The 23575-nt window shown below is 33.9% G+C and overlaps 1 protein-coding gene across 2 annotated transcripts; it reads left to right on the forward strand.

Moving 5' to 3' along the window:
- The first annotated feature begins 6 nt into the window (after nucleotides 1–6).
- Nucleotides 7–23575, forward strand: LOC128214227 (zinc-regulated GTPase metalloprotein activator 1-like). 2 transcript variants are annotated; one of them, XM_052920586.1, is made up of 16 exons: nucleotides 7–68; nucleotides 2497–2643; nucleotides 3056–3141; nucleotides 5171–5257; nucleotides 5990–6086; nucleotides 9816–9907; nucleotides 10478–10537; nucleotides 10925–10962; nucleotides 11851–11897; nucleotides 13008–13094; nucleotides 13418–13462; nucleotides 19160–19216; nucleotides 20139–20199; nucleotides 21423–21557; nucleotides 22136–22262; nucleotides 22634–23575. In XM_052920586.1, the coding sequence occupies exons 3-16, from the start codon at nucleotides 3060–3062 to the stop codon at nucleotides 22696–22698; spliced, it is 1080 nt and encodes a 359-aa protein (XP_052776546.1). In that variant the 5' UTR covers nucleotides 7–68; nucleotides 2497–2643; nucleotides 3056–3059; the 3' UTR covers nucleotides 22699–23575. The 2 variants fall into 2 exon arrangements, with proteins under 2 accessions (XP_052776546.1, XP_052776545.1); XM_052920585.1 differs by lacking the exon at nucleotides 2497–2643 and having other exon boundaries at nucleotides 22634–23571.

The following is a 23575-nucleotide window of genomic DNA, read 5'->3' on the forward strand; positions in this document are numbered from 1 at the left end:
AGATTTCACCTATCAACTTCCGGTGTAAACAGTGACACATTTTAAAGGAAAATCACCAATATTAACTCGTAATTATTGACAAAAAAGGGATCAGATATTTAACACATTACTCTTTTTAGAAAGGACAATTAAATTTTGCGATAGTTATATCTAGATTATAATTAAGATACGTGTAAATCAATAATATCATATATTTTCGCGACACATTCAAAAGTTTCATAACATTATTTTTTCACATGGGCAGGTTTCGTTGTTTTGACATAACAAGTGATCAACCCCCGCCCGTTGTTTTTGTTATAGCCATTTTTTTTATTAAGAATATGATGTAGTAACTGTAACTTGTGGTAACTGGCATTTTTTAATTTTTTTTATTCTATTATTTTTGTATTACAAATGTATTTGTTTTTGTATTTTTTTTGAATATTATTAAAAAAAATAAAATTCTTTGCCATTTATCACAAGTTACAGTTACCACAACATATTCTTACTAAAAACTGATTATAAAAAAACAACAACAAAAACCGCGGGGAAGTGGTGTGTGAAAAGTAAAAAAAACGCAACATGCCCCTGTGATTTTTTTAAGTAATCGATCAATTACACTTTGACCATTAATGTTAACCTTTGAATTTATGAGCAGTATAATATGACATGAAATATAACACTTTGTTGTATTGTACATGCTATTTAAAGGGACTCGTTTATGGTTTGTAGAAAGCACTTTTTACACTTTTTAAAAAATTTATTCAGAATTAAAGTGTGGTAATTCATTAGGAGTGTTAACATACTGACAGCTGGGACCATTAAAAAAATGTTGATATTTGCTCAAATATTGTCTTTGAAGACCACAGTTTTGAAAAACATTAGCAACACGATTCGCCAAAGAGTTGTTGCATGATTTGTTGATCACATTATCATGTGATGTTACCAATGTCTTCGATAAAGGTTAAAATATCCACCAAATGTTGTATCCGTCCTTCTGTCCAAGTGATTGAGGCTTTGGTTTTCTAAAAAACAGGCTGACTGTACTGGCGTACGTTTGCTTCCCACATAAACCAGAGTATTATTTTTTTTACTTTAATTGATTTTTTTCTGCAATTTCAGTATCAAAGAGTAAAATAATTATAAAATAATTGTTTTCAGGTGCATTTTTATGAACACTAATTTTTTGTAAAAACGTGAGTGAGTCCCTTAAGAATTATGTCCCCTGGTAGATTAAGTATTGTTGAGTGGATGCTCTGGTGTTTTAGGTTGTGTATTATCTTGAAAGCATGGTTGTTCTGATGTTGTTACACCTGTGTTGATGGTTGCCCCATCTGATATCGGTGAGCATGTTGGTGACTCTGCTTGTGCATGTGTAGTCATGTTCCACAAATTGCGCAGCACGCTATTAAATCATTTCTAGTTGGTTGATGTGGCAATGAGAGTAAGGGGACTAGACAGCTTAGGCATGTTCAACAGAATGGAAAACTTATGTCTTAAAGGCATTGGACTTGGTACTTGGAGTACTGGATCAAATTTTAAGCCTGATGAAGGACATGGCAGAGTTGTCTATTTTGGTGATGTTTGAAGTGTTAAGTACTTTGCCGGAGATGCTGTGGGTGTTGAGGATATGTTTTTTTCTTAGTGGAGATACATTTGTCTATTATTATAGGCCATCTGTCAGCTTTTTTACCAGGATTGCAGACTGTCAAGGTCATTTTGTAGTAGTCTTCTGGGCTATGGATGACATGATACAACATGAGGCAATCATCAGCAAAGAGTCAAGCCACGGATTGGACTTTTCAAGGAGAATATTGGCCAGGAAGAGAACAGGGCAAAGGACACTGCCCTGAGGGTCGCAAAAGGTGACAGGTGAGGTAGCTGTGAAAGAGCCCTCAGGACGACCTGAGTATGTGAAGAGAAAAAGTCTTCAACCACAGAGTAGGTTGTACATGATTCCATAGTGATCTGTAGTGATCCAGTTTCTGAAGGTGATGAGAGTGTGTCACTTTTTGAAATAATTTTGAGAAATCAAGTAGGACAGCGTCAATTTAAGGGGTTTGTTGATACCTTTCGCTAGATCATTGATAGTTACAATTAGCTGAATGTAGCAGGAGCCTGTACCCATGCTGGTATTCTAAACGGACATTGTAAGAGTCATGATGTTTCTGAAGTTAATATGTTCTAACACCTTGCAGGAGTCTGATGTTTAAGAGATTTGTCTATAGTTGTAGTTGAAGAATGATTTCACTTTATGAACACACATGAGACACGGACAGTTTTCCAGTCAATTGGGATCTGACCTTGGTGGAGTGATAGTTGACAAAGCTAAGCTTAGCCTGAAGAGTTTGAGGAGACTGATGGTTGACTGCCCCTAGAGCCTTGTTTGGGTTCAAGCTCAACAGCAGTTTCTAGAGGCACTTGATCGTGAAATGTTTGGAGTTGAGACATGGTTTGCGGCTTGGTGAAAGAGTAGGTCAGCGAGCTATGTCTTGATTGGTGGAATGATAATTGCAGAACTGGGTTTCTTGGTGCCATCACTTCAGTCGGGTGATTTGCTGGACATTCTGGTTGATCCATGACTGATTGAAACTTAGGCCCCTCTGACAACATGGGAGCTTGTCTTCAAATACATTCTTGCCGAATTTCTTGAAGAATTTCCAGGTGTAGTTGATATTTGTTTAAGTTTATTTGTTCATTTTTCATGTATAATATTTGATAGAGCTGTGCTTTTTTCCTTCATGACACTTATGTTGGCCTTTTCCAACATGTACAGTTTACTTTTTGTGGGTTTATGTTGTGTGGCACACATGGTAACACATACCTTCACCATCCGTCTTGCTTGAAAGTGCTGATTGTTAGCCTTATAGTTAGACCCTGGTTGAGTTCATATTATAACAATTTTTTTTTTATATTACTAACTACATTGAATATTGCACACTACACCATACACAGGAAAATGGCGACTGGCACAGCCTGACATCTGAAAATCTGCATAGTATTTGTGTAAAAAATAGATTTTTGTTTTAATGTTAAAAGTAACATCATTATCATCATCGTTATTTTATCCATTTAGAGTGATGTCGTCAGATGAGGATGAGATACCTGACCTGGTGCCTGCCACGAGCAAAGTGCCTATTACCATCATAACTGGCTTCCTAGGTATGTACATGTTAGTTACACAAAACTTTTTTCTCAGTCTGTCATACTCACTCCTATTTCACACTGTAGTGTTGAAAGTAATTATACACCTGTTCATAGAAATTACCTAAAATCGACCTTGTCCGATCAATAACTTGAAAAGCCTTTGTCCAATCATCACCAGATTTGGCTAGAATGTTTATGGGCATAATATCTTGGACATGTTCCATAAGCAACCACTTAGGTCACTGGAGAGTTAAAGTAATTTAATTGTAGAAATTACCTTAAATTAAATATGTCATGTCTAATTAATAACATTAGAAGCCTTTTTCCAATCATCACCAAAATTGGTCAGAATGTTATTTAAGAATTTTTTTACCAATCATCAACAAATTTAGACATTATTTTAATGAGCAAAATATCTCGATCAGATGTGATAACCAGCCATGTAGTCTTTGTTACTCTAGAGTTATGACCCTGAAATTGGCAAAAACTGTATTTACAGCGTCCGCTCTCTAAATTTGGCTAACATCCAACCAATTATCACTGAACATGTGACCCAAAAATAGGACGGGCCTAGTTTGGGACAGTTGGCATTTTTGTTGTAACTGTGTTCTTATTTACTTCAATATTTTAAAGATTGGTTAAGCAGTTTAGAGTTCAGTATTGATAATTAACTAAGCATCATAAAAATTGTTAAAAATACTTTTAAGTCCAAATCTGTTTTGAACATTGAACTTTAAGGTTATAGATCTGAGAGTCTGAAGTCTGATACATCTTCTCAGTAACATAGTACATTTTGGGGCGATACTATTTCCCGGTCTCTCCTCGTAAAATCCGGTCTCATCCGGTCTCATAATTCCCGGTTCATAACTTATGGCCCCAGGCAACGGATTGTATTGCTGATGTTTATAACACGATTTTGACAATCTTATTTGTTTTTATATGTAACAAAATGGTATAAAATATATAAACTTTATGTCTTAATTTATGCAATTTGTTATAGGTCTACACTATTTATGCAATTTGTGTTAAAGGTGTAGAGAAAGATGCGATGGCAGTACAAATGCTCATGCTTTTTGCATAAAAGATTGAGGACGGCTAGAGTATGAAGTAACTTAGAATTGCACCTTTTAAATTATGTTATGTCAAAATTGTTTATTGTTCTTCCTTTTTTGTTTATCACCCCCCCCCCCCCCCCCCATCCAGACATTATATTTTTTAAGCATTAATGATTACAATTGCATTTACGCCTTTCATGGTATGACATTATTGTGTATTGTCATAAACCTGTTATGAAGAGTTCCTTGACAAAATAAAATGATAATAAATAAACTTCTGAAATATTCGGAAGGCTATTTTACAAATGAAATATAACTTACAAGATACAAGAGTCATACAAAAAATGAAAAGTCGCGATCCCTATGACTTTCAAATTAAAAACATTCTGTTCATGTGAAATGCCAGAATTCGTCGATAGTTTAGTTATTTGCGAAAATAGAACATGCAGGAAAAGATTCCACATGAAATGTGTCGGCATAAAAATTAAAATTAGACGATCAGTTGGCAGAAATACATAAGGCAACTGGTCGTGGAAGTGCATCTGCTGCAACAAAAGTTAACTTACAAATTTGATTTACATGTAGTCAAGCATTGTTTCTTTTTGTATTACTATTATCAATAGTATACTTATAACTGAATTTAATATGAAAAAACACACACACAATGTGTTTGTTATTCATGACATTAATTTTAGTACATGTGCATATTTCATGTTTTTATCTTTGCCTTAATTTATTATATGTTTTATTGATATAAAATATGAAATAAATGGTGACATAATTATCATCAAATATCTAATGTTTTAATCAACTGTAATCTTTTGTAATCCTATTACCCCCCACGGTCATTAACACCTTTTTATCACGCCCGATAGCTACTATAAAATTTGGAAAACAGAGACCGGAGGAGACCGGGACCGGATGAGACCGGGACCGGGAAATAGTATCGCCCTACATTTTGGTACATTTTCTGTTTGTTATATTTGCAGGTGCTGGAAAGACAACTCTCCTGAACTACGTTCTTACAGAGCAGCATGGCAAACGAATTGCTGTCATCATGAATGAGTTCGGAGATGGTAACAAATAACACTTGCCTTTTGTATATGGATATTTCAACCATAACCAATGATAAAGGGAAACATTTTTATTTTATTCAAACACAAATACTTTTATTTAGTTATCTGATAACACAAATTCACTTTCAACGGAAACATATGTATAAGACATGATGTTATTCAACCCTTTTTTAGGGTCTTTCAGGCCTTTTTCTGCCCATCTAACAGGTCTGACTCATCCCAAAATATGTATATTTTTTCCCATTTACAATAAAAAAAATCCCAAATGAGGTGAAATTGCTATCATGAAAAGCCTGGCTTCTCGAGCCCCTAATTGCAGGCGCGGAGTTGTGGATACAAATTCATTCAGAACATTGTTTATTATACATGCATTTTCAGCACTTTGGTGACATGTGTGGTTAAATACACTAATTTCACAGCGAAATTTTCCCCAAAATGATGATTTGAATGACACAAAAAAGAAAAAAAATTGCAGGTACATATTTTCCTAAAATTTACTAAAAAGGCCTGAAAGTTCTTCCCAAATCAGTAAACTTTACGATGCAATTTTTCCCAAATTGTTTAGGGTCTTTTTCCCAAAATGGACAGAAAAAGCTCTGGGTTTGTCAGTGGTCATTTTGCTGGTGTTAGGTATTAAAACAATATTTCAATGTATATCATAGTGCCAACAATGTGTTATTTGATTTGTTTTCCAATTATTGTAAAAAACTTTTGCCTGTTCTTTAATCTAAGGAGACTCAGTGGAGAAGTCTATGTCGGTGGGAAGCGAGGGGGAGAGGTATGAGGAGTGGCTGGAACTGCGTAATGGCTGCCTCTGTTGCTCCGTCAAGTATGTTTAACTCATTCTTACATGCTTTTAAGACCAGAAAATATTAAACACAAATGGCAGATTTCACGTTTTGGTGACCAAAAAGTTCCCGGCGAATATTGATTTTTAAAATTTATTGCAGATTTGTGATTTGAACATAATCTTTTACAGCAATTCCTTATCTATCATATTTTAGAACATTTGCAATGATTTATACATGCATTTTTATAAAAAAAAGAATTTTGTATCACCATACCATTTGTGCTAGTGTTACAATATTGTCAGTAAAAACTTGTTTTTTATAAATATTTTGATCCAAAGAAGTATTTTGTCTTGCACTAAATGATTCATTTATTTATAAAACAGATTGTACAGACAAAAATTAAAGATTGTTTTGTTTTTCTCAAATAAATTTATTGAAACAAACCCAAATTGGACAACAAGACAGAAAATATTTTCTGCAAACATAGGTTTTCTTTTTATATCAGATCAGATAAGCTATAAACATAAATGTTTTGTTGTGGTGATATAAATGTCTCTAGTATGGTGCAATTATCATTACCTTTAATATTAAACATATATATTATAAATTGCTAATTGCGAGTATGTGCTAGTGTTACCTCAAGACAGAATGAGTAGCATTAGCAGTATGTCACATTAGCAGTTGGACAGAATGTTTCACAACAAAATAAAATACAGACCTAACACAGACTCTTTGAGCTTGATACAGTATAAAACAAACTATATAAATGATTGATAAACACAGTCAATTGATAATCACATAAAAATCATAATAATCATACAAGATTGACGAAGATGCAGTGTGACAGAGGTACACATTTTATGAGCTTCTACAGTTGAAAATAGTTTCTTTGACTCTTCACTTAGTTTAAATATTGTTATAACGTTTTACTCATTTGAGATTTTAATAACCTGTTGTTACAATATAATTCTATTGCTTCTCATATAGTTCCTACTAGTTTTGTTCATGTTGATTTATAAATACACTGTTGACCTAAGTTTATATGGTGTCAGACTAAATGACGAATCCTGGAAACACTGTTCCCGCAGCAGTTTGATTAAACAATCTCGTAAAAAAATATACAAATCTGGATAGAATAACTTCCATTACGAAAAACCAACAATAGAACTAAAGATCAGACTGTTGTGTGTCTTAACGGCCTAGTTTAAGCCTTTTAAAAGTGACCCTCCCCCTTTTAAGGCCTAATTTAAGGAATATTTGGCATGATAATTCCCTGCTGTGCATCTCCTTTTAATCACACTGGTTTGACAGTAGGGGCCAATTTCGTGTGTTTACCGGTAGGTTTATCGGCTCAGGGCCATTAAGGGTCCATTTCTATCTTAAAATATCCCATACTGCGCAGCAGGATACTCAGATCGGAGATCTGATAAGACAATTAGGCAATTATGCACCAATCAATTGTAACCACGGCCCCCCAGGTCCGGGGGTATACTGGGGATAGCCGGGGAAAAGGGCTGTGTTTTTACTTTCCAGGTGGCCCCGCATGGCCATGTGAGTGCGGTGGTTTTGTCTTAGTGTCAAATTTAGCGGAGATATTGACTTATATAGAGTCTCTGGGGTGCGGGGGGTGGACATTTGGCCGGGGTTTTACCAACAGTTCGTCACCGCAGGGTGGGGATTTTACCCGGGGTTTGCTGGACTAAAAGTCAAAGTTCCCGCTATTCCCTGGACCTGGGGGGGGGGGGGGGGGCGTGGTTACAATTGACTGGTGCATTAGATTAAGATCAATTTATAGAGGTTGTGTACAAATACACAGTGTCATAAGAAGCGATTGATCAGAAATCTTTGCCCGGAACTGTATATGCCTACAGAGTGACATGGACACTGATCAAAAGATCTTATCATAACAAAAGCAAACAAACATCCAGAACTTTAAAACCTGTAACAATAACCACCCCACCTGCAGTAACCTTGCATATAATCCAACCCGACACAGCGAAAGACAATTCTTATAAAATAATGTTTAATGTAAGTAAATTGCAACTGTCAAACAATTCAGACGATTTACACATCATCTTCTTGTCTTCAAGGGTATGGTTCTGAAAAAGAAATTAAATTATTACATACTTTCTGTTGAGATATGAGAGTGTTCTAAGTTATATATGTCTGCCTCTAACACAAGAAGTTGTGGGTTTGGTTTGATCCCCACCAGGGGTACTTTCTCATTGCCTCACAAAACTAACACAATACATAATGTTTTCTACCAAGGGAGCAGATTTGAGAGATTAAATTCACAGAGCTGTCTTCACAATCTTACAAACTAAAACAAAACACTCAAACGTAAATGCCATAAATTCAAACATTTTAAATTTTTAGCAACAGATCATTTTAGATACTACTTTTACTAACACTTCTTATTGTTTCGCTACATTCAAAAAACCGTTTTGTTTGAAATACTACAAGAATACAACGTCAATTTATTATCTGTAAATCTATTCATCAGACTCCTTCCACATAGAACAACATTTAGTTCGTCAACTTGCGCCACAATACCACTGGTCATAATGCACCAGTCAATTGTAACCACACACCCTAGGTCCAGGGGTGGGGTTCAGGGAAAATAGAAAAGGTCTTATCAGAACTCCAGGAGTGGGGTTCAGGGAAAATAGTCTCATCAGATCTCCAATCTGATAAGACCTAAACTAGGCCTTTAACTACGGTACGTAGTATGTGCATCTGTGCGTCCATGCGGTCGTGCGTTCGTGCGTCTGTAAACAATTGGTTGTGAACACGATACAGTCTTCAGTTTTGATTGTATCTCGATGAAACTTGTACAGTATCTAGATATCCATTAGAGCTCAGTTCCTTTCGAAAACCAGCCAGATCCGCCCATAAATGCCTAGATTATGGGCCATGAAAGTTTTAAAGAAATGCTTTCTATTTTTAGCCAGGTCTGCATGAGCGAATTCTGTTTTTAGCCAAGTTTACATGTACATGTAAATTCAAGTCTAGAGTTAAAGGAGACAATTTGCAAGTCTAGGATTTTGAGAGATAATTTGCTTTTTGCTTCTGCAGTTGATTTTGTGAATTACTCTGCCTTGTTCTTGTTGAAAGCCCAAAGGCCATTTTTTAGCTTTAAGTTCTGTAGTTTGCGCATTCATCTTAACAAAATTGGTTGTGAATGTTTAAGTTATGCACCTGGTGTCATTACTGGCCACACCCAGGGTTCACCGGTTTGGTAAACATAAATCTGGAAAGGTTTGAAAATCTTTTTGTGTGTTCATGCATCCATCTCAGCACAATTGATTGTGAATGTTTGTTCAAATTGATCAATGTTGTCCTAGGATGCCCTTGACTTTGACCTTTTGACCAACTTTTTTTAACTTTTAAAACTACAGAAATTTTTACTATGAGTACAGTTTTGAAAGCATTTTTTTTTGTCAGATGACTTTTTCTTGGCACATATTAAAATAGTTCATGCAACTAATCTGCTTACAATACTTTCTGGGCTCAGATGTTGAATGTGCTACGTTTTCAGGTAACCCAAACACAAAACATAAACTATATGTCTGTTGCCTTTTACCCATACATACATGCTGTAGATTGATATGACCACAAAAGCCATGCCAGTACAGCATAGGCCCTTTTGGGCCTCTTGTTTCAACACAATTTCTCAAGAAATGTATTTTCTGTTTAAACAACAAGTCAGAGAAACCAGACTACCGGGTAGTTGTAATAACGAATATTTTTGTTTCTCATTCTTGCAGGGACAATGGTGTGAAGGCCATAGAGAACCTGATGACGAAGAAGGGCAGGTTTGATTACATTCTGCTGGAGACCACCGGCCTTGCTGACCCAGGTAATATTCTGTCTCTTTAATCAAAGTTGTCTCCCTTTAATTGAGGATTGTTTTACTTTCGCATGGCAATTATTGTTAATAAAGTACCATTTAAAAGGCTATGTTTGCACAAAGAATACTGATTAGATTAAAAAAATAAGTTTGTCTTCTCGATTGAAGATAGATGAATGATATTCTCAATATTTCTTGTTCTGTTGTGAATCACAAAGGTTTACACATGTGTTTAACACTAACCAATGATTTTTGCATGCAGATTATGAGGAATGGCATTTAGTTAAGAAGAATTTCTGGTAAACTTGTATTCAATCTGCATTCAATTATTTTATTATTGACAGGATATAAACTTGAACATTTCTTTATTAAAAAAGAGAGTTAATTATATGAAACTAATTTTATTTAATTTCAATTACCTAATGTAGATGAAAAGCATGATTGTTCTGTACAAGTGCAGTACGTACACAATAACACTTTATCAATCTCATACTTGGCCAAATTCCTCTCTGTATGCATAACTATTGTATGCCCCTGTCTTAAGGCTTAGGAAGATTTGTCTCCCTTGTTCCACTGCAGGTCCTATAGCCTCCATTTTCTGGCTGGATGAAGAACTGTGCAGCGATCTCTACCTCGATGGTATGTCAATCTCTCTGTCATTTATTTGATTTATAGCAAGTTTATGCAAAGTCATCTATTAAGTTTTCCAAAATAAAATGAAATGGCCTTCCAATTGTTTTGTTTGGTATACACATAATGACACAAATACCAATTCACTAAACATAATTGCAAATACAGCTATATGGTAAGATAAATTCAAGTATGTCTGCCCATTAGATAGAAGCCTTAACATTCATATGGGGTTCAATCCGTAGATTTTGGGGAGAGGGGGACACTTATACTCTTAAATGATCTGACCCTCAGAGGGCTTTACGCAAAAGTTAAATGTAAGACAATGTTCATTTTATGATTATTCAGTATTTTAAAAATCTATCAACTGTGCATGTTTATATCTATGAATTTCAGGCATTATCACAATGATTGATGCCAAATACTGCTGGAAAGTAAGTTTTATGTTAATCTTGATTTATTAGGGTTTCTTTCAAATTGTTTAGGAACTTCCCCTCTGATCATAGTCAATGCTTTGTCTGTTGACCTGTCTTTGCATTTGTCTGTCCTTCTGTCCGTCTGTCACACTCTTGTCATATCTTGGAATGTACCAAAGGGATTTCATTGAAACCTGAAATGTAGATAGTCAGCGATGAGAGGAAGTGCAGTGCAAAATAACCATAATTCTGACATACTATGATCTAAGTGTTTTGTTTTTAGTTATCTCCCCTTTATCTGATATTTTTCAAAATGTCAAAATGAATACTGTTGATAGGTCTGGTCTGGACTGAACCTTGTCCAGGCTATATCTTTACCATGCATTATAGGATTTTCAAAAATCTTGCCATGGAGTTCACCATGATAAGGCGTAGTATAGCAGGTTCTACATATTGTTTAACTCCATGTAATTCTGTGTTGCAATTGCATGGAAGAGCATTATGTCAGTATAAAAGGCTCCCACTAAGGGCTATACATGTCACTATTTGGTGTCTAGTTTATATCATTGCTTGAAATTTACTTTAAAATTTAATTTCCAAATCTGCCCATACCTTTGCATGTTCTGACTTTTTTCAACATGTGTATAATAATGCTACAACCATTCACCTTCTACAAGCACATTGTATTACAATTTCTGCAATTTCATAGAAAATGGGATTTTGAGAGCATTAATCGCTTCCTACAATACTCTTGTTAAAAGTTTGATTCCATTTAACATAACTGTTTTAAGTTGTACATGTATTATTTAACAAAACAAAAACAGGTAATTAGTAGTTAAACTTTATTTTAAGGAGAAATTTGCCTTGGTAAATACATTGTTATTGTTCAATAATATATATTTACAGTATCTTGGAGAAAAGAAAGAAGATGGGTCAGTTAATGAATGCACAAGGTAAAACATGTTTTGGTTTAACATGTTTATGCAACAAAGTAATTACGTATTCAAACTAAAATTAAAATCATGGCAAGTCAGTGTCAATAGCTCATCTTTATCATAATAACGTTGAGGGGGTCTTATTTCAGCTGTGGATGTTTTTGTGTTGGCATTCGAATCTCTGAATTGTATTGTCTTTATCAATTACCTATTTTTTTCATGTGCATGAATTTGAGTGCCCCTTGATTAAGTTCTTGTTAAATTATGCCCCTTGATAAAGTACTTGTTACGTTATGGCCCTTGATTAAGTACTTGTTATGTTATTGCCCTTGAATAAGTACTTGTTAAGTTATGCCACTTGATTAAGAACTTGTTAAGTTATGCCCCTTGATAAATTACTTGTTAAGTTATGCCCCTTGATTAAGTACTTGTTACGTCATGGCCCTTGATTAAGTACTTGTTTAGTTATGCCTCTTCATTAAGTACTTGTTTAGTTATGCCCCTTGATTAGGTACTCATTAAGTTATGCCCCTTGATTACGAACTTGTTAAATTTTGCCCCTTGATTAAGTACTTGTTAATTTATGCCCCTTGATTAAGTAATTGTTACATCATGGCCCTTGATTAAGTACTTGTTTAGTTATGCCCCTTGATTAAGTTATGCCCCTTGATTCAGTACTTGTTAAGTTATGCCCCTTGATTTAGTACTTGTAAAGTTATACCCCTTGATAATGTACTTGTTAAGTTATGCCCCTTGATTAAGTACTTGTTTAGTTATGCCCCTTGATTAAGTACTTGTTAGGTTATGCCCCTTGATTAAGTGCTTGTTAAGTTATGTCCCTTGATTAAGTTCTTGTTAACTTATGCCCCTTGATTAAGTACTTGTAAGGTTATGCCCCTTGATTATGTACTTGTTAAGTTATGCCCCTTGATTAAGTACTTGTTAGGTTATGCCCCTTGATTAAGTACTTGTTAAGCTATGCCCCTTGATTATGTTCTTGTTAAGTTATGCCCCTTGATTAAGTACTTGTTAAGTTATGTTCCTTGATTATATCAGGAAAACAGACATGCATTGGTAATGCCCTTGTTTTATGAAATAAGAATACCTAATCTTTTACTTGAATCACAGGCAGATAGCCCTTGCTGACGTAATAATAATTAACAAAACAGACTTGGTCAGTCAGGATGACCTTCAGGAACTCAAATCTAATATCAGGTAGGGGCAAAACCAATTTGTATTAAACATTGTGCTGTTTGCTTAGTAAAATAGATGATTTGATTTATATTTTTAACATTTTCCTTGTAATCACTTCCTTTTTTAAACTATGATCTAAGTGTTTTAATGCTAGCTGTTTTGAAACGTAAAACATTTTGACTAATAGACAGATTGTATCTTTGTCAGTTGTCTTATTTTCGTATTTAATTCAATTCAAATTTTACTTTCCCTGAGAATTCATTGTCTGACCAATGTATTGTCAATGTATTGCATAATAGTACCATACTTGTATGTGTGTTTATATATGTAAACTACTTTTTCAGGTCAATAAATACTTTTGCCAGGGTTCAGGACACTACACAGGCAAGGTGAGATCTACAATATTTATGCCCCCCTTTGAAGAAGAGGGGTATATTGCTTTGCACATGTCAGTCGGTCGGTAGGTCGGTCGGTCAGTCGGTCGGTAGACCAAAGCTTGTCTGAGTGATAACTCAACAATTCCTGGATGTATCGTCATCAAACTTAACATGAAGGTTGGGCCTTACCAGAAGATGACCCCTATTGTTTTGGGGGTTATTGGGCCAAAGGTCAAGGTCACAGTGACCTTGATAAGTTAAAGGTTGTCCGAGTGATAACTCTACAATGCCTGCACCCATGTCCCTCAAACTTGACTTGGAGTCCAGCATATGACCCCTGTTGATTTAAGGGGTCATTGGGCCAAAGGTCAAGGTCACAGTGACTTTGAATGATAAAAGGTCTGAGTGATAACTCAACAATGCCTGCACCCATGGCCCTCAAACCTGACTTTGAGGTTGCGCCTGACCAGTATATGACCCCTATTGATTTTAGGGGTCAAAGGTCAAGGTCACAGTGACCTTGAATGTGAAAATTTGTTCGAGTGATAACTTGAAATGCCTGCACCCATGGCCCTCAAACTTGACATTCAGGATTTTGGTGACCAGCTGATGACTCCTATGGATTTTGAGGTCATAGAGTCAAAGGTCATGGTCATAACACACTCTATCCACACACTTTGAATGATCATAATCTTAAAACTGCCTCAATGGCATCCAATGTCAGTGACAAATCTGCTGTTATTTCGGTTCATGCATATTTCATTTAATTGTCCATATAATCCTGACAACATGGCGCTCAGGGGGGGGGGGGGGGGGGGGTGGGGGGCATAATGTTTGACATATCTTGTTTATTTTTGGTAGCTAGTTTATCTTAGTGTACATATTCCCTTAGTCATTTAAACATATGTTACAAGCTTCCTTTTAAACTGCATACTTGAAACTCATGACATTTCCTGATAATATACTTAGGAAGATTCATCTAAATATAGAGACACTGATAGATCAAGTTTGACGTATTCCTAGAACGACTTTCCCTTTCCATTTACTATTATCTATTGTCAAGACATAAAATTTACCTGCACTTATAGAGATTCTGTCTGAGACCTGTCAGAATTCTTTTATATTAATGCCATTTATTTTCAATTAACAACAATATTTTCATACTTACCCGGCATTATCGGAAGACTTACAAGTATAAAGCTTTCAAACCTTTCAAAATCAATCATGCAATTGACTTGTAAAATGGTGGTGTTGATTCTTAATGATTTTTGAGAAATATTGTGAGTTCTGACCACAATAACTGGATGAGAAAACTTACAAATCAGTCTCAATTTAATGGGATGGTAACGACAACGCGTTGATAATTAATATTGTTCTATTAAGGAATACCACATAGTGCCAAAGACACTTACTCTCAAGCTAAGAAAGGAAATGACTTGATGTTATAATGTGTGCGTTATTGAATTAAGCTAAGGAAATTCATGAAACATAAATCTCAACAATTTGTCTCGTTGAATCTTTTTTGTTTCCTTTTCCTCAGTGTTAAATGTAGCATGTATGCATTTGTACTGCTCTGATACTTGATAATGGTCAATTATTGGAGAGGGCAACTTTCAACATTTACTAATTAATAAAACAAAGTGCCTATCAATATCCATAAAAGTAGGTTTAGGATTTATTACAGAACATTGGAGCTATACGCTTTATGTATTGATCTGATTTTGCACTATTGAAATGGTTTTAAGACATGTTAAAATGCTCTTGTACATATTTAATTGTTTGCGCTCAGTGAGATCGTTGAAACTGAGATTGATGCACATGTACCTGTTAAATTCCTTATTTAAACAAAACATAACATTGACTATAACTAAGTGTTATTAGTTAATTAAGGCGTGAATTTGTAGTTTCACATTTAAAATCTGTTTGTTTAGTATATTTTGAACAACGATGGTATGTAGTTCTCTATTTACCCCATTTCTAGTAATATTTTTTGCAATAATTGTTATCAACAGTGTTGGAAAACATTTGTAAACTTGTAGCTTGCCAAGAATAAGATCAAACTACAACTGTAGGTACATCTTCCCTGACAGAATGTAATTGGTTTTACAGCTATCTTGGCCCATCTTTGATGTTTTTCCACCGTGTGCTAGGATATGGCTGTTTTTCCGAGCTGTCTTTCAGTAGTCGGGATGTTTTTCATTGTTTCATGTCTTCTACAGCTCCTGTTATTCCAACATTTTTTGTGAACAATAATGAAATAAGCAAATGTTAGTGTTCTGTTTCAAATTCTTGCTGTTGTATTATCTTCAAAAGCGGAGATGAAATATTTATGGACATTATGCCAATTTTTCAATTTTCTAGCATGTTTGTAGAAATTCTATCACTTCATCTAAATGCTGTTAAAATTGCAGAAATATCCTAAGATGGAATCATGTTTCTAAATTCATGAATATTTCCACTTCGAAAGACATTTTTCTGTTATATCTTGAAGAAAAGATGAACTGTTTATCCATATACAAATGCTTCTCCCTAGAGGTGTGAATACCAGTTTTAATGGGGCAGCCGGAGTCTAGACCTAGTGCAGTGTGTACAAATTGTATCCCGCATTTTTTACCGGCCGGCCCGCGTACAACATTACCTCCGGCATCCTGGGAGACTGCTGGTGTCATTCAGTCGCGCTGATTATTTTGGTACCGCTGACAGCAAGAATTCTAAATTGTTTACCTTTAATTCTTACAACAGGATGAGCAGTTTTTTTTATGTTAACTAAATTTGCGTTCATTTTTTGCCAATTACATCCACATATTTTTTTTGCTCTATTTTCTAAAAAAAATCACATGCTCAAAATGAAAAAAAATGGTCAATGTTAGATTTGATATTTTTCTCATACATATAGCTGTATCAGAGTTATACAATGGGCAGGTTATCTTATACTATTTAATTTTTCACTTGAAGTAGATGTTTATGTAAACTAATTTAAAAATCTGATAACTGTATTGCTATCTGGAACTTGTTCATGTCAATTTCTTGTATTATAGGATGGCCTTTGTCAATTAACTGTGGTTGAGATGTTTCATATTTGAAGCATAAAGTGATATTTCAAGTGCTATTGTGATACAGATTTTGTTTGTTCGAGTTCATACCGACAATCAACCGCCATTAATATATACGAAAAAAAATCTCAATGGAAAACTTTAAAATCATAAAACTCCATTGACTGGCAGGGACAGTGTGGTAAACAGATTTAGCAGTTTGCTATTATTTGAGTAATTACTCACAAATAGCTTGGATATAGCCCTATGATCAGCCAATTGTAGATAAATGAGCATTAGGCCCTGGAAAATCAGTTAGAAATCTGATTAAGACATTGTCGGGAGCCAGCAACCAACAGCAAAAATCTCATATTTTTCAAAACACTGTTGGATCCTTCAAAAACATCCAAAACTATTGGTATAAACAGAGAAAATGTTTTTAGAAGTGGTGACCCATCTCCAAACAGGATTTGTCTTTGATGAGCTGTAATGGTGCAGAAAATTATGTTTCTAGGTAGAAGTCATGTTCCCCTTGTAGGAACAGCAACACATACTTATCAACTGTGTGTGTGAATTGAGATCTAGTGGAGAAAGTCATTTTTCATTTGAACTCATTTTGCCACAGCAGAGCTATCAGTTATCACAATAAATGTCCTTGTTTTGATTGAGTTAATGAGTGATTAGAATAGTTAAATGGTTTCTTTGGTATGTATTTTCCTGGTAGGAAGGCTGGCAAGTTTAGTATGTCCCATGGGAACTTTTTTGAGCATACTTCTTTATTTGTCTAATATTCTTTTAAAATACATAAAATAGGTTATAGTGTGTGTGTTCTCTAAAATGATGTACTATATAGGTGGTACAATCATTGACTTTGAATAATATGGTAGTCCTGAAAAAATGACAAGACTATTTTTTGCAATAGTTATAATTTAAAGAAATGCAGAATCATTGCCAAAAAAACCCAGATATTTTTCTAAGCATTGAAATAAATAATGGATAAGATAATACTAATTGTCAATTTATTATTTTACCTACATTATTTATCTCTTATATAATACCAAGTAACATAAGTATTGTTGCAAAAAGTGAAAGGGTAATAATTCATAAGAACCATTTCACTGTAACCTGAATACCATTCACAAATTAATCCTCCCCCGATACATTTTCTACATGCATGTTTTAAAAAAGTGCTAAAATCAAACCAACTAGAATTAAAGTATCTTTTGTCCTGGAAACAGCTTGTATTTTTCTGTATTAATCTTTTCCTCATTTTGTCTTTATATGAAAGTATTTCTTTGCTTGACCACTATTGCCATGTTTTATGTATTTTATTCATCCATGTATTTGTAATTGTATGCAAACTGGACACAAAAACAAACATGTTTTGATTGGAGTTGAACGATTAATAAGACACAGAATATTGTTCTTGTAATGTGTTGTTACAACAGATAAATGACTTCCTTGTTGTTTTCATGCTCATTGTTTCTCATAGACAAAACAGTTTGTCAGAAATGGTTATAGCTGTTTCCAAGGAAAAAAAATCAGCCTTATTTTAAATGATATGTTTGACACTGGTGCATAATTGTTTCTGTAGGGTAATTTTTCATGCTGTTTGTTGTGAAATTTAAAGTCAGTTGCTGACAACAATCATCTTGAGATTTCACCTTCGCTGTGAATCTTCCATTGAGAGAGCATGTGCGTGGCAAAGGTACCATCTTTGGTAGAACCTGTACTTCAAATGCACAAAATGCAGGTCAAACATTATAAAATTGTAGTTTTAGAAATTAATAAAATAGAACTTTGAATTAGTTGCTACCATATTGATAAGTCAGATTAACTTAATTCAATGTCTCAAGGCTATTGGACTGTTTCGTTTGTTGAGGTTAGATTTTAAAAGAATTTTAATGCTTTTTTAAATTATTGGAACAGTTGTCCCCCATTTTAATATGTCAGAGATTTTTTCTCCTTCATTTGAAGAGTTTTTGTGAGGTGGCTATTTGAACCTTATTGTGTCAGGCATCTGAAAACCACTTCCCATAACTGACACTTGTTTCGAAACTTCTGTTGGTGAAATGTCATATGTACAGTTATATTATGAGAGATTATTTAACCTGACTCTTTATTCCAAGAAAGTTTGTTCTCAGTTTTATGATAGGAGCAAAGTTAAACAAAAATTCTACAAATTGCTGCATCTACTACTTTGCCTGCCATTGTATTTATTTATAACATTGTACTAGTTTGTTCATGCACAAATTTTTGTAATTGATTTTCATGTCTGTTGTTGATTGCATGATGTATGATGAATTGAACTGTTGAATTGTTATATTTTATAATGAGAAAAAACATTGTGTATAGGTTGTTTATATATAGATGTGATAGTTTTGCGCAAATGTTTTAACATTTATGCATGTTTATTTAATCTGTAATGTCATAATGTGAAACTAACTTATCAGAATAAAGATATTATTATTATTATTACTATTATTATTATTAATATTATTAATTAGTATTAGTAATAATTATTAATATTATTATTATTATTATTATTAGTAGTAGTAGTAGTAGTAGTAGTAGTAGTAACATTAATAAAAAAAATATATTATACACTAAACATAAAATTATATATCATTTATTTACAAACTGTGTTATGTAAGTAAATCCATGTTGTCTATTTCAGAACGAATCTTGATGTCATTTTGGACCTGAATGCCTATGGTGACCTCAGTCCAGAAAGGTACATTATTTAAACACTACTCTTAGTTTCTTAGTATTTGAAATACTATCAGAGTATTCATCATTTATAGAAGATTTTTAAACATAGGGTCCTTTGAATACAGATTCTATCACTCATTGATTGCCAAAAAGGAGCTGTTCTTGTTAGTATGAAAAAATGAGGCTGATAAGCCTTCTTTGTGTCGCCTGTAAATCATGGTAGATTACAAGGGATTACTTTGTCCGATGTCACGGTCCGCATCCTTCTTTTGTTTCCGATCAATAACTTTTGAATAACTTCATTCAGAGAATGTACTTATGGTATGCACATTGGTTATTGTCTGTAGATGACCTCTTTTGATTTTGAGGTTAGTTTGTCAACGGTCAAGGTCATTGAGATGGGCACTCCTGAAAGGCAACACATCTGATTTTGAAATTCTAGTTTAAGGAAACCAGTAGAAAAAGGACTTTTGCTGACAATGAAATAAAATATATAATTAAAGGTATTTTGGGGTATGGGTTTTATGTTTTCATTTAAGTAACATGTTAGATATTATAATGATCTGAAATGATATGTCTTTCTTTGTATGCATTTCGGTGAAATATCATGTTATTTTCACTGTTGTCATTTTAACTGCTGTGAGAATATCAATCTTATAGATTTTGTATTGTGTAATACTGTGCCAAGTTGAACATTATGAAATGACATTACAACTTTATCATGGTTTATCACGTGATTTTCGCGAATTAAAACAAAAAAATATATCTATTTTTGCTAAATTGAAGCATAAAAGAAACAGAAAACTTGTTGAAGTTTTGTTTAAGATCTGTGTTTATTTCACTCTTGATCACAGAAACTTATATTTTCACTCACTAGGAAAAATAATGCCTTCTGTGATCACTGGTGAAATACATTCAGATCCCTATGTTTTCCCTACTTTCAGCCTGGAGGAGACATTTAGAGACAGAGGTTTCAACACTACAGATACCCACAACATTGACAAGGTGTTGTTCTATCATTCTCAATACACATTGTACACATTCCTCTTGTAATTTGAAATGAAAATGAATTACTCGTGCATGTTATTTGTTTTATTGGAAGCAGATAATTAATATAATAAGTTCTATAATAGTTGAACAAAATGAGTTATGTTTTATATATAATTCATGACATTTTTTGTGCCAAATACATGATACATTAAATGAAAAATTAGATTTAGTTGTACTTGCAGTTTTAAAACTTCTTGAATGTGCTCTATTTTTTTATTGAAACTTTGACATCTGTAATTCCTTATCTGCTATAAACATTTAGAATCAACAGTTCACAAATTGCACAAAAATTGCCACCATTGAATTTCTTGACACTTTATAAATGGTTGACATTTTAATTTACAGTTACCCATAATGCATGAAACAGACTGGGATTTGGTGTTTTATTGAGTCCCAGACTGTTTTTCAGGCATAAAATTAGTTCCAGTCTATTAGCTGCAGTACTTGCATAAACCTTTTAAATGTGAGTTTAATGATGGTGTTAACTGCCTCATGCTGACAGGGAGCAAAGCTTTCTGACAGAATAATTGCCCAATTCCCCCAATCTTCTCATATTTTGAAAACATAGAAATTCTGGTCATTTTTCATGAAATCTATCAAAACAGATTTATTGCTCTGAGGGTCTGCTCTGATATTCTTGGCAAATGGCTAAGTAGAATAACAGTTTTCATAACATTCATAAACATAGACAAACTATGCACTAGCAGTCAAGTCTCGGAGAAATGGGCATTAATTTTATGTTTTGGAATGGAGCATTACTAAAGGCGTTTCAAAACATATTTAGACCATAACCTTTGTGTTAATTGATATACAGGTATGTAGGTGAGTAATCAGGCAAATACAATCTCTCTTCAATAGAATCATATTTAAGAAATATGAACTTTGTGCCAGTTTTTTGTGTGTGCTTGTTAAATAGATATGGTAAGGTGGCTTGTTTTGATAATGTATCAACTTTGTCAGCTCTTGATTTTAACTGCTGTTTGTTTTCAAACCCAGAGGGAAAAATAAGTTACTACATTATTAAATGGTATAGGCTAGTTGAAATTTGCCATAAAAAACTTTTAATATATACTTGAAGTATTTTTAAATCTTATGCCACAGAGATTGCTGCATGCCTTAGCAAAGATGTCCATTTATATTAATATAATCATGTAACCATTCTGTTCTTGTTCATACAGTCTGTGACAACCTTGACCTTGGAAGAGGAAGGTCGGGTGGACAAGGAAGCCCTTGATGTGTTCCTACAGACCCTTCTATGGGAGAAGTCTATGTTCAACTCTAGTAACCAGCCCATACAGCTCTACAGACTGAAGGTCATTCATTAAATTTTATCGCATAGTCCTTTATCATTAATGACCTTGGAAAATGGAAACGGAAATATGTCAGAGCGTGAAGGTACTATCTAGTGAGCATGATTTAAAAAAGCATGGATTCAAATACATATTCAAATTTCTACTTCCTTGTATTAATTTTTATTTTTCTTTCAATTTTAGAATGGATTCTTCATTACTGCATTTGCCAAAGTTAAAAAAATAAAAAGATGTAACACAAAATTAAAAACAAAAGAAGACAAAAAGACCACCTGTTACCTGTATGAGTTCTATCATTGGATCCTCTGAAAAGTTATATAGATTTAACTGTCATTTAAAGATAATATAAAATGCAAGTTAATGTTGTAGCCTTTGTGTTGTGAGTGTTGTGCCATTGTCATCATCATGCAAAAACTGTACCTTTTCCATAATGCAAACCTAACTTGGTGACACAAGTTACACATGTGCCTTTTGACAATGGGCACATATGCAGAACCATGACTCTGGCAAACATATTTGGTGATATAATGCCCCTTTTATTGACAGCTGTTGACATTTGCATTGCTATTTCTTCATTTAAGGGTGTTGTATGTACGTCAGAGAGTGAACCCCGTGTTGTTATCCAGGCAGTGCATGAACTCTATGACTCCCACCCAACCACGCCCTGGGGGTCGGGGGAAAGGAGGATCAATATTCTAGTTTTTATAGGTAAACATTGGTTGTGAATATTAAAGAGAAATGTTATGAGAATCAGAGTCATATAATACCCATTATTGCACTCATTTCAAATGAATGAATGGGGTTGTACATGTATGAAAAAAACAGTTATTAGGTGCATTCCTTGGCATATGATTGGTCTATATTATAGATTTTATATTTCCTCCAAAACATAGATTGCATTTTTTATTATTATTAATATTTAATAAAGTTTAATTGGATACAAATATTCAGTAACTAATTCACTTTGTAAGATAGAAGATAAAGTGGACAGTTTGGTAAACTTACTTATTGATTTCACCGAACATCAGGATGCATTAATTTGTGAGCAGCATTTAAGTGTTTGCTTTTTCTCATTTCAGGCAAGAATCTGGACAGGGAAGTGCTTGAGAAGGGCTTTAAAAACTGCCTTATAGACCATACCTGATGTTTGTTATCATTAGCGCTATGTTAGAATTTTACTATTATTTACTGCATACTTTGTGTCCTTCATAAACTCTTCTACTCAATCAGAAGTCTTTATTATTTCTTTCATTGTAAATCCTTTAAAGTAATCGAGATCATTAAAAGACAATGACCAAGTACATAATCTTAATGACTGTATACTTTGTATTTTGATTCTACTCTCAAAGCAGAAACCTTGAAGCTTATTCCAAATATAGCGGGCATTAATGTTCTTATATAAAATGGTCTAAATGATTTCAAAGAATCTTAAAGAAATTTTTTAAAAATGAAGCATAACCCACCCAATCATCGCCAATGTTTTCTGATGATCCTATGATGAAGCATGTCTTTTAAACTCTGTTAGGCCTCATCGACACTTGGTCTCTTCTAGTGATGGTGATTGTCCAAGAAATGGACAACGCTACATAGTACATACTACAAAACACTACAATGTGAATTTCAATATACATGTATTTATACATTCTAATTAAAATTTGTATTTTTATTGATAATAAATTATGTTTATGTTTTAAAATAACTTAAAAGTTCTTAGTTGTTCTTAGATGCTCTTTTGGCAAGACCCTTTTTAAGATGAGGTATAGGGCTAAAATCTTATCAAAAGGGAACGCACATTTTTTGAAATATGATAATCCCAACGGACCATGTTTGGTTCGTTATAAGCTATAGATGCCTCCGGAAATATTTACTCAGTCTCTTGTACTTGATACTTCGACAAACAATTAATTAATATAACAATACTGCCAGTTTTAAACATTTTAATAGGCATTTGTACATGTCACATAGAGAAAGTGAATACGTTGCCGTACTTTCCATGAAGCCTGAAATAATAATGCACCAGT

The sequence above is a fragment of the Mya arenaria genome, chromosome 13 (genome assembly GCF_026914265.1).
Source record: "Mya arenaria isolate MELC-2E11 chromosome 13, ASM2691426v1".
NCBI lineage: Eukaryota > Metazoa > Mollusca > Bivalvia > Myida > Myidae > Mya > Mya arenaria.